Source organism: Eupeodes corollae, chromosome 2 (genome assembly GCF_945859685.1).
Source record: "Eupeodes corollae chromosome 2, idEupCoro1.1, whole genome shotgun sequence".
In the NCBI taxonomy this organism is placed as follows: Eukaryota; Metazoa; Arthropoda; class Insecta; order Diptera; family Syrphidae; genus Eupeodes; species Eupeodes corollae.
In genome coordinates, this window is record NC_079148.1 from 64,742,635 (window position 1) to 64,758,407 (window position 15,773).

Sequence of the window (15,773 nt, forward strand, 5' to 3'; positions counted from 1 at the left end):
TTGTGCAACTTTTAATCATGTTTTTTTTTAATATAAAATAGTAAGTTTTTAATTGTAAAATGTTGTTATAAAAAAATGTTTATTTTTTTATTAATCGCATCCAATTGATTGATCATTAAAGCCCAAGGAACAAAAAAAATGTCTCACAAATTAAACATATGATCAAGTTTCCATTATCATCATATAATAATATATTTCCTCTATAGCTGGTGATCGAACTTCCTGGATTCTTGTGTTAACTAAAATTTAAAGCCACTTTAAAATCTAAGTTTCGAAGTGTATATCGATCGTTTTTATGTTATGTCGTATTTTTACTTCTTAAATGTGTACAAATGACAGCTTCAAAAGTGGCAGTTGCTGATATTTAAACAAAAAAAACTTCTTATTGGAGATTCTCTATAATTGGATTGGAACGAACGCGGCCAAAAAATGTTTATTTTTTTATTAATCGCATCCAATTGATTGATCATTAAAGCCCAAGGAACAAAAAAAATGTCTCACAAATTAAACATATGATCAAGTTTCCATTATCATCATATAATAATATATTTCCTCTATAGCTGGTGATCGAACTTCCTGGATTCTTGTGTTAACTAAAATTTAAAGCCACTTTAAAATCTAAGTTTCGAAGTGTATATCGATCGTTTTTATGTTATGTCGTATTTTTACTTCTTAAATGTGTACAAATGACAGCTTCAAAAGTGGCAGTTGCTGATATTTAAACAAAAAAAACTTCTTATTGGAGATTCTCTATAATTGGATTGGAACGAACGCGGCCAAAAACTAAACACACCTAAAATAAACAACACCGAGGTTGACAAAGTATGTAGTCCGCCTTAATCAGCTGATTATTCTATGGTTCTGTCATGTCATGAAATGACACATGTGTACAAGTATAAATAAATGTCTTTATTTTTGGTATCCAATATTTTATTTTCTAATATTCCAAAACAATGAATAATCTGGCAAAACTTTTAAACCCAAGGCTATTACTTCGTGTAAATGTACAAAAAAACTATACTAAAATTCATCAGTTAAGTGCTTTAAATTTCCAACAAACTCCCAAAGCAATACCATCACTTTTCAGCATCTGCAAAAAATCATTTAGTTCAAAGCCTTTGGACAAGGTTGCCTCAACATCAGTTCCTTTAGCTCAATTGGACACAAAATTACAATTAATTTACACATGTAAAGTCTGTAAAACTCGGAGCATTGAAATTATTTCAAAAACTGCATACAACAAGGGAGTTGTAATAGTGACATGTAAAGGCTGCTCCAATAACCATTTAATTGCCGATAATCTAAATTGGTTCACAGACATGAATGGAAAGAAGAATATTGAAGATATTCTAGCTGAGAAAGGAGAGAGTGTCATCAGAATATCCTCCAATAAAAACGGCGAATTCATATTAAAGTAGTTTGAGAAGAAGATGACGACATAAATTAGTGATATGAAGTAAGTAAAACTTTTCGTTTAAAAAAATTACATTTCAATAAAATTGCTGTTTTTATTTTCTAGATTAGAACAAACTGATAATACCTCGAAAACTCTCACTGAGATAAATAAGAAGCCAAGAAAATTAACTTTGATTTCAAAACATTTTGCTGTACAAAAATAAAGCTCTGTAAATATTTTAAAATAATAGAAATGGTTCATGTTTTATTTTCTTTCGTAAATCGTCTGTGATTGAAAAAACGAGAAACAAAACCAACTTTATTTTCAGTTGAAAGATCCAAATATCTCTTATCCAATGGAACTCTTCTCCTTTAGTTCGTTATTTATCGTGAAGTTTGGCTAAAAGTAAAGTCTGAGAAAATTATTATTATTGTTTATATATTTTTTATTTTGACTGAGTATATAGTACATTACACGCATAAACGAGTTCATATAAAATATGTTAAAAAAATATTTTTTCGAAACTTATTGTGTAAAATAAAACTTAATTAAGAATTTGAGTTAAATACAAAAATTATGGCAAACGAGAACTATACTCAATTCCGAATATTTGTCGAACAAAAATTTTATGATAGTTAATTTTTAAGCGTTCTTTGGTTTAATTTTTAAAAATATTAACAGATAATTTTTAAAAAAGGCGAAAGATTGTATAGAATTTTGTTTTAAAAGAAAAGAACGCGAATTTTATGATTGATGATGTTAATGATGATGAGTTTTTTTAAACACGTTTCGGTTTGCTGACGATAGTATAGCTGAGTCCATTGTAATTCTTATGATCTAGAGTCATTTCTGTATCATTGAGCATGGTTGTTGATACATTAACCATTTTGGATTGGGACGTGTTGGCGACTTGTGGTCCGGGGGTACTTGGCTTGCGGATAACACCGTAGCCTAAGTAACTATCATCGGCTATTCGACATGGATGAGTGTCTGGGCTGGCGATGAGTTCGTAATCGTTGGCCACAGGAGCGGCAGGTTTCCGATTCGAGGCTGACGAGACAGTTACTATGGTTTTGTAGCCGCTGGATGTGTTATTGTTGGGCAGCAAGAAGTCCAGCCGGTCGTAAGCGGCTTCTTGGTCATTATCATCGCTGTCGATAATTTTTATGCAGGCGTCTTTGGATGTGGGTTTATGGCGTTGCGACTGGGTTCTCTGCCACGCGAAATCAATTAGGTCGTCGTCGGGAGTGTGGTTTCGTTCGGTGTGCTTTACTTCGCCAAGGCCCAGGGTTTTCCAGGCGTCGGTTATGGTTTCAATACTTTCGTAATCACGTTCGGTTGTTTTTATAAGCTGGACACTTTCGTTGCGTACAGGAAGATCTGGAGGAGAGCTCGAAACACTTGCAATACTCTTTAAAAGATCAGGTGACGAAGATGGCTTCAAAATCACAGTCGACCCACCAGTCCTGTTTGGGTCGTTGGATGTTGTTATTGAAACTGGTTCATAGTTTTGGAATACTTTGAATTTATCACAATTTTGCGGTTGTTGCTGTTGGGCATTGTTTATCATGGTTTTCAGTTCATTTGATTGTAATGACAACGATGACGATGGTGTGGTTGGTGCGGATGATTGTTGTGATGTCTGTGGTTTGTCTGCATTTAATGGGAGCAGTTTTCTGGGCGGTTTGTTTGGAATGCTTTTGTTGGTGGATGAAGTTGGTATCACGTTTTGTGTGGATGAAGTACTCGAATTAAAGGAAGTGTTGTTAAGCGAATCGGAAGATGGCAGAAAACTGCGCATCGAGATGACACTGTGTGTTGAGTTAAGTTCAAATTCACAACCGTTTTGGTTTTGTGGAGATGGCGGCAAGGGACTTCTTGAGCCTGGTTCCATTGAGAGAGCAGCACTCAACTGATTCTCTCCACAATCGATGCTATTCAGACTTTCTCCACTTATAAGCTTTTTCATTGACTTCATTTTCGAAGACATACAACGAAAAACTTCTTGTGGATTCGTATGATCTAAGGTAAAGACACCCTCGCCGGTGTTGCATTTTCTGCCAGCTTCAAAAGTAAACTTGCCATCACGATAGCCGTATTTTCGAATAAATCGATATGGCCACTTGGCTATAATAATACTTAGGTCCTCGGCAGATTTCAATTGCAATTCGGTGGCTGTTAAGTGCAACATATACGATTTAGGTTCAATATTACAACGTATTGAAGTCTCGGACGGAATAAGTTTCACTATGAAAAGGCCATCTCCGTAGGAGCTGCAATAAAGATCATTATCTTCTTCAATTGCAGTACTTCGACTTAGTGTACCGCCTTTGTCTCGAAAAGCCACTGACTGCAGGGCATTTAGCCATTCCTTTAGATCTTCTTCAGCTAGAGTATTCAGTGTTAGGGTACCAGTCATCTTAACTATATGTATAAGATTTGCCGGTGCGGGTTCCTGGGTTATTTTAACGCAGTTTTCAAGTGTTATAATTTTCGGATTCTTGTCGTCCTTGGATTCACATATTTCAAGGCGTTCAATGCCATGACGACTCGCTTTGAATAGAAGACAATAACGTTGGCAGCTTTTCTAAAAATATACAAAAAAGAATAGTAAATTTAAGTAAGTTTACTTATTAATGTTTAAACTATTTTAGAGTTTAAATAATACACATGAAATGAAATTTGTCTATAGAAAAGTCTGAAACAAAATGTACAAAAATGTTTAAGGCAGAAATCTATGTGTCACTGTTTTTACTTGGGACCTATAGCAACTATATGATGAGTAACTAAATCAAACTCTAGATTTTTAGAAACATGACATCGCAAATTATAGAGTACGTCTGAATGTCTGTTCTCAGTCGAATTCTAATGCATTGGGATTGAGTTCAAACTTAAGTAGTATTGAACGTTTTTTTTTATTTGTTTAAGGCCAACAATTACACTAGTCCCGATACAATTTTTGTAGGTCAAAAATTAGAATTTTCTCAATAACAAGACGATTGATTTCTTAAAAAAAAGACCTTTTTTCTCAACTTGGCGCCTCTTTTTTATTTTTGTATTGCTTAAGAAGAGTAAATAAATTGATTGGAAAAGAAAAAAAAAGTCATACCACAGTATTCAGTGCCCATACATTTATTAGGAAATTAAAACACCTCACGAATGTCGTAGGTACTTTTTTATGTTCAAGAAAAGCCGAAGGTTCAGCTTTCAATTTATGTTTCCATAACAGATATGGGAAAAATTATTGAGGGCTATTTTCAGCATATACCTATTTTTCGAAATGTAAATTCCGAATTCGAAGTGAATTTTTATTCGGGCGAAACTCTTGAAAGCCTTTTAAAAGTTGGGGCAGCAAAAATATTACAGGTGAGCGATTTTTCAGGCGGAACTCATGATAGGGTTAATAACATTTACATTCCAAAAATATTTCCAATAACTTTTACCAAAACTAATGCGAAAAAAAATTCAATAAATTAAGTTTTTTTCGAGAATTTGATTTTTTTTTAAAAAAACAAACTTATTCTGTACGTATATTTGTACATCTTGAAATGTTGTAGCTTGTCAACAGTCATCCAAATAGTCAAACATTTGTAGAACACAAATATTTAATTTTAATGACATCACAATTTGAAAAATTTGGAAACATCTAAAATAGCGTTTGCTAAAACAATCAATTTAAATTAAACAAAACTTATTTGAAATCTAAGACCGCACTAAGGTAAGGAATGAAACCACGTTTACCTGCAAAATACTTATTAGCGGCTTAAGTTACTAGCTGCTTTCAGTCTACTTGTTCATTGATTGGAATTGTTTAGACCTTTTATTGCTGTTTCCTACCATAGAATGTTCTACGTACCTCACATGCTACAGGATTCTATCGAGCATACGAACATCACCTGGCCACCGGATTCTACCAAGCTTAATTTCGAAGTAGATTACGTATACTCGGGAAGAACAGCCTGCACGACAACACTTCCTACAACGGATTCATGCTTATAGATTTTGCTGTGCGTTGAAACGTCATGGTACGCGTTTTCCACACCTCAACATCCACAAAGGAACTTGGACTTCACCAGATCGATCTACCGTCAACCAGATTGACCATCTGGCGACCGACGCCTGACACGCTTCCAGCATCATGGATGCGAACTTTCCGACGAGCTAATATCGACTCGGACCACTACCTCGTTGTAGCCAAGGTAGCACTTCGGATTTCCAGACCCAAGGCAAAACAGGGAAGTGCTGGGAGAAGGTACAACGTCGAACGGCTACAATCGCCAGAGATCGCCAAATCCTTTTCCGACCGAGGTACAAGAACCTCTCTCGAAGTTCTCTGTCGCCAACACAATGTCTCGAAAACCAGTGGCAACATTGCCAAGATGCAATCAGAGAAGATGCCTTTGATGTGCTGGGTTTCAAGCAGCCACCAACAAGGAACCCCTGGTTTGATGAGGAATGTCAACAGGCAAATGCAGCCAAACAACAGGCACGCAAAGCGGCGCTGCATAAAAGGACGAAAGCTGCTCATGAGCTCTATGAGCAGAAAAGGCGAGAGGAACGCCGACTTTTCAAAAGAAAAAAAAGAGGGCGTGAGAAGCCAACAATCCCGTCCTCCTGACTTAGACGAAGTAAAGATTGCCATATCTAAGCTAAAGTCTAATAAAGCCGCTGGAGCGGATGGCTTGAATGCCGAGCTCTTTAAAGCAGCTGGGGATAAGTTGGTTAGGACCATGCACCAACTTATCTGTAAGATTTGGTCGGAAGAAAGCATGCCCGATAAAGCGAACCTCAGTATTGTTTGCCCGATACTGAAAAAAGAAGACCCTCTAAACTGTACCAACTATAGAGGAATCAGTCTACTTAACATCGCCTATAAAATCTTCTCTGCCGTAATATGCGAACGTCTAAAGCCCATCGTCAACAACCTGATATTTCCTTATCAGTGTGGTTTTAGACCAGGAAAGTCCACAGTTGATCAAATATTCACATTACGGCAGATCCTGGAAAAAAACCCAAAAACACCAAATCGACACCCACCATCTTTTCATCGATTTCAAGGCCACATATGACAGCATGTACAAAGACGAGCTGTATAGAGCCATGTCTAGTTTTGACATCCTTGCCAAAAGGTTGGAAACTACTTAACAGAACCTTTTGATGTCAAAAACGGTTTTAGACTAGGTGATGCGCTGTCATGTGATTTTTTTAAAATCGTGCTTGAAAGAATAGTGCAGAGGTCACACGTCAACACTAGAGGCACTATCTTTCAAAAGTCTGTCCAATTGCTGATGACATTGACATAATCGAAAGAACTCAGCGTGATGTCAATGGGGCTTTTGTGAGTATTGAGGCAGAGGCAGCAAAAATGGGTTTAAGGTTTAATGTACATGCTGTCGTCAAGAAAAGACATCAACACCGACGTCTTGGTTAAAAGGTCACCATCGACAGATGTAACTTTGAGGTAGTCAAGGACTTCGACACCAGCGCTGAGATCAAACGCTGAATAACTCTTGCTAACCGCTGTTTCTTTGGGCTAAGAAAGCAAATGAGTGGTAAAGTCCTCTCTCGAGGGACCAAAGCTATATAAGAACCTTATCATTACCGTCCTGCTATACGGTGCAGAAGCATGGACTATGACAAAAGCGGATGAAAGCACCTTGGGTCCGTTCGAGAGAAAAGTTCTTCGTGTGATCTACGGTCCCGTATGCATCGAAGCGGAGTGGAAGAGAAGATGGAACGACGAGCGTACGGGCTGTACAGCGACGTAGACTTAGCCAAAAGGGTAAAAGTCCAACGACTAAGATGGCTGGGTCACGTAGAGCGCATCGAAACCAATGCTCCGGCCCGGAAAGTCTTCGAATCCACACCCACAGGACAGCGCAGTAGAGGAAGACCGCCGATCAGGTGGCGCGAACAAGTGGAAAGTGACCTCATCCAACTTGGAGCACGAAACTGGAAACATCTAGCTAGGGACCGAGCTAGATGGAGAAGTTTGTTTTGAGGCCTTAGTTCACACAGGACTGTAGCGCCACCTTAAATTCTGGATTTGAAATTCGTGAAAATTCAATTCGGCAGTCTACGAACAACATTAAACCACATTATTCATTTAAACTTAAGTCTTAAGGGTTTCACTATACTCTAATTGTAAAATCTAATAACCCAATGTATTGTTTTGCTTGCTGATTTGTGTACATTATCTTTGCTCACATCATAATTCTTAAGAGTTTGTTTGTTTGAACGCGCAAATCTCAGGAACTACTGATCCAATTTAAATTTCAGTGTAAGATAGCACATATTTGAGGAAAACATAACACTGAGATTAATACAAGCGAAGCACCAAAAAAAATGTTTAAAAATCTATTTTTTCCCCTAACCCAATCTGTTTTAAAATAAAGCATGCAAGTAACCAAAAGTATGCTAAATTTAGCCTCAAAATATTGGTTTAAATTTTATACCTTGTCGAGTATTACAAATAAATATAAACAACATCCACTGTCAATTGTTTAATTTTAATTCGGACCACACACTTTTAAGCTCTAACTAAACAAGGCCTCGGTCGTTTTGGCGTCCAATATGTGAGGAAGTTCGCTAAAATCATGATCTAGGTATACGTAACTTACTTAACTTCACAAACCTTTACTTTAAATTATTGTCTACATAACACCCCTCAGGCAAGCTACAAGTCTCTCAAGATTTGTATCTTGTATTGTAAAAAAATATTAGTTATCTCTTTTTCAAATTGACAAGGAACCCTTTTACAGAAAGCAATTAATGAAGTTGTGCAGAAAATAAATAAATCACAAAGTAACAAAGTTCAGGTTTCAGTTGTATGAAAAAACATGATCAACTGTCATTTTGACAGAAGTAGACTTCACTTAATAGTTAGGGAGATTTTTCTTGACTAACTTCCAAGTCAACTTTCCATTAACGTTGCGTTTTTTATTTTGGCAGTTGTCCAATCAGATACTAAAAACTTGACTAACTTTCAAATCCCTTATGTCTTCTGAACCTGCCCAATGTGCCTCACAAAGACCCAACAATACTTTAGTTTTGCGAACGGCTATTGCAGATTGTGATTACTATTTGTCCAAATGGTTTTTATCAAATGAAGATGATAACTAAACCCCTTTATAAGCATTTATTCTTACGACACTAGAGTGCAAAACATCTTCAAGGGATGCCTTAAATCGGCATACATCCGGATGTCTTGGAGACAAGTTAAAGTCACAAGGTGGTGTCCTATCCCCTCTCCTCTGGAACTAAGGAATAAATGAATTACTAATTACTGTAGAAAGAGAGGGATACAGAGTGTTTGCTACGCGGACGAATTTGCTATTGCAGTAACGGGTAAACATCCCAATATACTAAAAGAACTCTTACAAAACGCTTTAAATAAGCTCACCAGCTGGGCAAATCGGTGTGGACTAGGCGTTAGCCCACAAAAAACCGACCTTGTCCTCTTCACAAGAAAATACAAAGTCCCACTCATGGACCCTCCCCTCATAAACGGTGTACCACTTAAATTCTCTGAACAAGCAAAATACTTGGGTCTCATTTTGGATAAGAAATTAAGTTGGAAACCTAATATTCAAGAGAGAATAAACAAGGCCACAGTAGCCCTGTTCTCCTGTAAAAAGGCCATTGGTAATAAATAGCGCATTACACACTGGCTACACATATATCTCGGTCATAAGGCCGATCCTTACTTATGGAGTAGCGGTATGGTGGACGGCGATAAATATAGCGACAAATCGCGATAAACTCAGCAAAGTCCAACGAACAGCCTGCCTGTGTATGGGAGGAGCACTTCGCTCTACCCCCTCCGCCTCACTTGATATTCTGTTTCATCTAATACCGCTGGACATTTTAAGCAAGCAAACGGCTGCTCATACAGCCATACGGCTTCAAGCCTACTCTCTGTGGATCAATAATAGAATTGGACACACCACTATTTTGAACTCGTTCAGAACTATAAACGTTGATATTGACTACACCATACCCCATCCTCAGTTTAGTAAGTATAGCTTCAAAGTGACTATACCTCTCAGGTCTTCTTGAAAGAATACATCATTTTTGAACGATGATCCTATAAACTTTTATACAGACGGATCAAAAACGGAGGTTGGGATTGCTGAAGGCGTATACTCAGATAGACTAAACTTAAGTCTCTCTTTCCGTCTACCCGATCATTGTAGCGTGTTCCAAGCTGAAATCCTGGCTATAAAAGTAGTCCTATCATGGCTTAGAGAAAACTTTATATCAACTAATGATAAACGTATCTTCTCCGATAGCCAAGCTGCGTTAAAGTCCCTAGACTCTATCTCTACTAACTCACTAACAGGCCTAAATTGTCGATCATCTCTTACGGAGATGGCTACACAGTTCAACATTCGCCTTTTCTGGGTGCCGGGCCATAGAGACATTCCAGGAAATTACGAAGCTCTCGAACTTGCAAAAAGCGGAACAACTTTAACTCTGCTGGCTCACAATGCTAGCATAGGTTTCCCCTTAGCTACATGTAAACTCATGCCAAAGCAAGATACCATAGAGAAAACAAACTTCAGGTGGAATAACACCACCACCTGTTTAGCGACAAAACTAATTTGGCCTAATCCTAGCGCCAGGTGCTCAAAACAACTAATCTCTCAGAGTAGATTGCACATAAGCTACGTTATTGGTGTCCTGACTGGGCACTGCTTTATAGGAGCGCATGTTTTTCGACTCGGAGCCCCTACAAATGATTTTTGTAGAAGTTGCATGGACGAGGAGGAGGAGGAGGAGACAATCTCTCATCTTCTGTGCACATGTCCTGCCTTATCACATCCACCTTGGAGACTACTACTTCAACGATATCAGCGATCTAAAAAATGCTGACATTATTTGAATCCTACGCTTCATTCGGAGCTCCAATTAGTTCGACCAGTTAAGCTGATCAACTGATCCATGTGGTATCACAACGGACCATACTTTGGTCTAAGTGTGTTGGACTTCCCAACCAACAGCCACTTTAACCTAACCTAACCTAGAGTGCAATTTCTGGTGGTTAATTCAAGAAATAACTCGAGTCTCTAGGAACGTGTTCAAAAATGAGATCTAAAAATAGTAGGCCACCTTTCTTCAATTGAAACATTGTATCCATCTCGATTGAAATAGTTAGTTGCATGCCTCTCATCAAACAAATCTACCAAAAGACCCTTATTTCTAAGAAAGGTCGTCGGCTTTACATTGATTCTACTTTCGGCCGTACTTTCAAGTGCGGAGGTTCTTTCTTAGCCAAACTCCACGAATATGAAATTCCCGGCTTAATATTTCTCAATCACTGCAACGTGCTAGTGTACAAAACCAATGTGCATCGACATCTCCTAACCAATCCCTTTTTCCTAAATGCTCGCAATGTGTTTAAACATTATGACTTTACCAAATTCAAACCCCTCAGGTAATTATGCACACAATATAAAAACAAAAAAGACCTTTTAAAAGCGCAATAAACATAAATATACTTAATCAAACAAATAATCACAATAACAATAAACATAAATTAATTTGGCTAGAATAGGTTGTAAGACTTAGCCAATGGCAAAAGAGAGACAAGACAAAACAAGACAAGACAAGAGTACCTCGTCTAAACTAAACAAAAATTGCAAACAAAATGTTATTAATTCAAATAAGGAACAAAGTCATGTGTGGAAAAATTGAGAAATATAAAATTTGTTTTGTTTTTGTTTTTATTTTTTAACATTATAAGAGAAACAAAAGAAATTTAAAATAAAAAAAAAATGTCTTTAAACCTTTTTCGATATCCGGTTGAGTGAGAATCCCGATTGAGTTGGAACGTTCAAGAATCCAGCAAGAACAGGTAGTTCGGTGTCCATTTCTTCTTCTTCTTCTTTTTCGTCTTCCTCGGGTTGCAAAGTAAATTGTATGCAATTTATTATTGTTAATAATTTGAATCCATTTGTTTATTAGTTGCACCACAGACACAGATCTTCATCGACTATGGAAATGGAAAGGCTTTGATTCTCCTTAACAACAAATTTCGAATGCTAGAATTTGGTACACATTTTTAACTCGTGTTTTAATTGGAATTGGACACTGATGAACATGAACAGGCTTAGCCAGCCACACATACTTTATAAAGGTGCAAATTGAAACTTGTTTTTACACAACAAAAATAATGAGACAGCGCACCGAACACAGAAGACAGAACACCACACACAGTTTTTGGGCATGGACAAAAGCAGTTTTTGGTTTTGTGCAATTTATGGGGTTAAAAAACTCGCTTTTATCAACTATCAACAAAGATCAAACATTTACTGGGTTATTATTTAACTTTTGCAATTGATTTTAATGTGAATTGAGAAAGATATTGTTGGATAGAACAACATTTATGAGTTAGTTAGTTTTATTTTATCTTCTACAACTGGAATTCGAATTCTTTTCTTTTTGGATCTGAAGCTGAACTAAGCCGTCACTAGGTCCCTCATGCGGTCATCCAAGGTAGGTCGCTGACAACAGGACAGCGATCGAAGAGAGACACGATCTACAATGCTCTCTTAAATTTGATGTAAATGAGCGAATGGAAGGCAAGTTGACGAGAATTTAGGTTTGTTCGATTAAAAATTGGGATGTTGTCGAAATCGAAATTGTTTATGGTGGAGTTACATTTATCAGGGCCTTTGTAAAACGAGTCATAAAGGATGGTTAAATTTTAAGTGCCGATGTTGATTGTGAACCACATCTAAACGTGAAGTTTTATTCTGCATATCATTTGAAATTTTTCATTTTCAGACTAATTCAATTTGAAAAATTGAAAGATACACAGTCAAGCAATACGTTAAGGCTATTTACGTTTATTATGAAAATGAGCGTTCAAATGAAAATGCATATCGTGCACTTGTGATTTTTGTCAATGTAAACATTCAAATATGCGTACAATCGGAAAAATCTTTCACAAACTTTAGCAAACAGTGTATAAAATATTGATGCTGTTTGCAATAGTGTGCCTGAAGAACTGGCCACAGTGGATGATCGATTTTCGAAGATTATCATCTTCAGTGATGAGGCTCATTTTCGCCATAGTGGATTCATTAATAAGCAATTTCCTCATTCGGGAGGAATGCACCCAAAAAGAATGATTATTTAATGCGGTTTATGGGCTGGCATCATAACCTGTCCGTATGAGGCTAGTCAGCCAGTTAATGTGAATGGTATTCACTATTGTGAGATGATAACGAACTTGTTATGGCTTGAATTGGAAGATATGTAAATGGATGATATGTGGTTCCAATAGGACGGTGCTCCTTGCCACACAGCGTACGAAAAAAATCGACAAATTAAATGGCCGTGTTACCTCCCGGCCCGGTGGAGATGTCAATTGGCAGCCAAGATCCCGTGCTTTTACAGCGTTGAATTTCTTTCTTTGGAGTAAAAAAAAAGTGTGCGTTGATAAGCCAGCAACAATTCCTCTGCTAAGAGATGAAATGATTTGGCACATTAACATTAATTATAAGAACCTCAAACATAAGAAAGGATTTCCTCTAAATTGCGCCAACTACAGAGGCATCAGTCTCCTTAACATTGCGTATAAGATCCTCTCTGCCGTATTATGTGAACGTCTGAAGCTATTCGTCAACAACCTGATTGGTCCTTATCAGTGTGGCTTCAGACCAGGAAAGTCCACTATCGACCAAATATTCACACTACGGCAGATCTTGGAAAAAAAACCCAAGAACTTCAAATCGGTACCCACCATCTCTTTATCGATTTTAAAGCCGCGTATGACAGCATCTATAGAGAAGAGCTCTACAGAGCAATGTCTAGTTTTGGCATCCCTGTCAAACTTATCCCTTTGTGCAGAATGATGATGGAGAATGCACGCTGCTCTATCAAGGACGGAAAAGATCTTACTGATGCATTTGATGTCAAAAAAGGTTTTAAAGAGGTGATGCACTATCATGCGACTTCTTCAACATCGTTTTGGAAAGAATTGTGCAAAACTCAACCGTCAACACTAGAGGCACAATCTTCCAAAGGTCCATCCAATTACTCAGATACGCAGATGATATTGACATAATTGGAAGATCAAAGCGTGATGTCATTGGAACGTTTTTGAGCGGAAGCGGAGAAGATGGGTTTAGTGGTCAATGAGGCCAAGACCAAGTATATGCTGGCATCAAAAAAGGACACTGAACAACGACGTGTTGGACAAAACGTCACCATGGACAGCTATAACTTTGAGGTAGTTAAGGACTTTGTCTACCTAGGCACCGCAGACAACGACACCAGCGATGAAATCAAACGAAGAATAACTCTTGCAAATCGCTGCTTCTTTGGACTTAGAATTCAATTGAGAAGTAAAATCCTCTCTCGAGCATCTGAAATCACGATCTATGAGACACTCATCATCCCGGTTCTCATTTATGGTGCTGAGGCCTGGACCCTGTAAAGAAAGATGAGAGCGCCTTAGGATGCTTCGAGAAAAAAATTCTTCGGGTGATTTTCGGTCCCGTACGCATAGATGGAGAATGGAGGAGAAGATATAACGACGAACTGTACGGGCTCACAGCGATACTGACCTAGTTAGCAGAATTAAAGTCCAACGGCTTAGATGGCTAGGTCATGTAGAGCGGATGGACATCAACGCTCCAGCCCGGAAGGTCTTCGAATCCAATCCCGAGAGACGGGGCGCAGTAGAGGAAGACCGTGACTCAGGTGGAATCACCCATGTGGAAGAAGACTTCAACCAACTTGGCGTGCGAAACTGGAGACAGCTAGCTAGGGACCGAGCTGGCTGGAGACGCATGTTGGTTGAGGCCTAGGTCCACGCCGGACTGTAGCGCCACCTTAAGTAAGTAAGTAACCTCAATTATGCCTCATCATCTTCGAAACCATAGGATGGAGATGTGCCATTTGGCTGATAATTTGTTCCATAAATAATGGAACCATAAAATGACAATAATTTCTTAAATTATTTGTGTTTTCTTAAAAATTAAGATCTGTCCTTAACATTTAACGACCTTTTTATATTCAAGTTATAGTACTCCCGCAATGAACATAAAATTAAAGAACGTTCAAGGGTTTCCAGGTGGCTCTTTTCCTAAATGAGAGAAGCTAATACAGATTTTATATACAATGCACTAACTTCACAATGTTTGTCTTATGTGCAGAGCACTTTAAAATTCAATGAACTACAAAAAGTTACATGCAGGCTCGGCCTTATGTTTCAAAGTAAAAATTTCTCTTTACCGTGTTGTGTTGTGGATTGCATTTTGGAACATAGAATTCCAGTTTGAATTTCCAATCAAACGTCAAACCGCTGGTAGAGAGCATCGAATCGGCAATCGGCATTCGTTTGTTTTTGTTTTCAATGCACCTTTTTAAAATTCGAATTAAAAATGCTGGAAATCTATTTTTGAATTAGTTCTTTTAGAAAAATCTCAAATCTTTATGTCTACGACTTTAAGATAGGTATGTATAGCATAATGCATGCTTTAAATAAAACTGTTCTGCTTTCTTAATAAGTAGATTCAGTGAAAACTGGTGGCTTCTTGATTTAGCTTATATGTTTTTGTTTGAAGGAAACCAGGAAATACGCATCTTTGAACATGCAAAAGCGTTCCTGAATCACATCCACCTCTACAGTCGTTTTGTCTTAAAGCAATAGTTTCTAGTTCGAAAGAGGTAGAAACACTAGAAACACTACTAGATGCAATTAGATTAGACTGACTAGTAGCAACGTTATTTAATTATTAACCTTGTTGTATTTGTGTTCCCAATAGGTTTTAACCAACTTCCTACAATTATGGATGATTTCCTATCTCAATCCGATATAAATGAGAATGCTAATTTGGATGAACTTACGAAACACTTCGCTTTGGTGATATCATTTTTACAAATCGATCCAATTTTAGAGCCGGATGCAAACGAAGTTCGAACGTTTCTGAGATCTGTTCTGTTTTTACATGGAAACTTAGAAATTCATGGACAAAATCTAGAGCAGAAGTTAAAACAATGTCAACAAATCCCAAAAAATGAAATCAACACTATTCTGGCTAAGTTTCACGATGGAAGTCTTCTGGACGACGTTTGTTTGAAACTCCTTATGACCAAAACAGGACCCGATCACATACTGGAAATACAAACTTTTTGTCATGATTTCCTTGATCCAAAGAGATTCTCAGAAATATTGCACAAAGCTGAAGCTGCTCGTTCTGGATTAATTATTGATGAAATTGCTGTTGAAGCAAAATTTCTAATAAATACAACTTTTCAATTGAAATCGACCAATGACATTGATAATGCCATCAAAAGGATTGTGAATTCTGTTGGTTTTGATATTTTAGCTTGGATAATTAACTTCAATGAACCACACACCTAT

The 15,773-nt window shown here is 37.5% G+C and overlaps 1 protein-coding gene across 1 annotated transcript; it reads right to left on the bottom strand.

Annotated features, from left to right (window-relative positions):
- Positions 1-1,817: 1,817 nt before the first annotated feature.
- LOC129946366 (uncharacterized) lies at positions 1,818-11,906 on the bottom strand. Its single transcript, XM_056056520.1, has 2 exons — positions 11,185-11,906; positions 1,818-3,983 (listed from the first exon to the last, which is right to left on the bottom strand). The coding sequence occupies exons 1-2, from the start codon at positions 11,266-11,268 to the stop codon at positions 2,175-2,177; spliced, it is 1,893 nt and encodes a 630-aa protein (XP_055912495.1). The 5' UTR covers positions 11,269-11,906; the 3' UTR covers positions 1,818-2,174.
- Between the last annotated feature and the right edge of the window lie 3,867 nt (positions 11,907-15,773).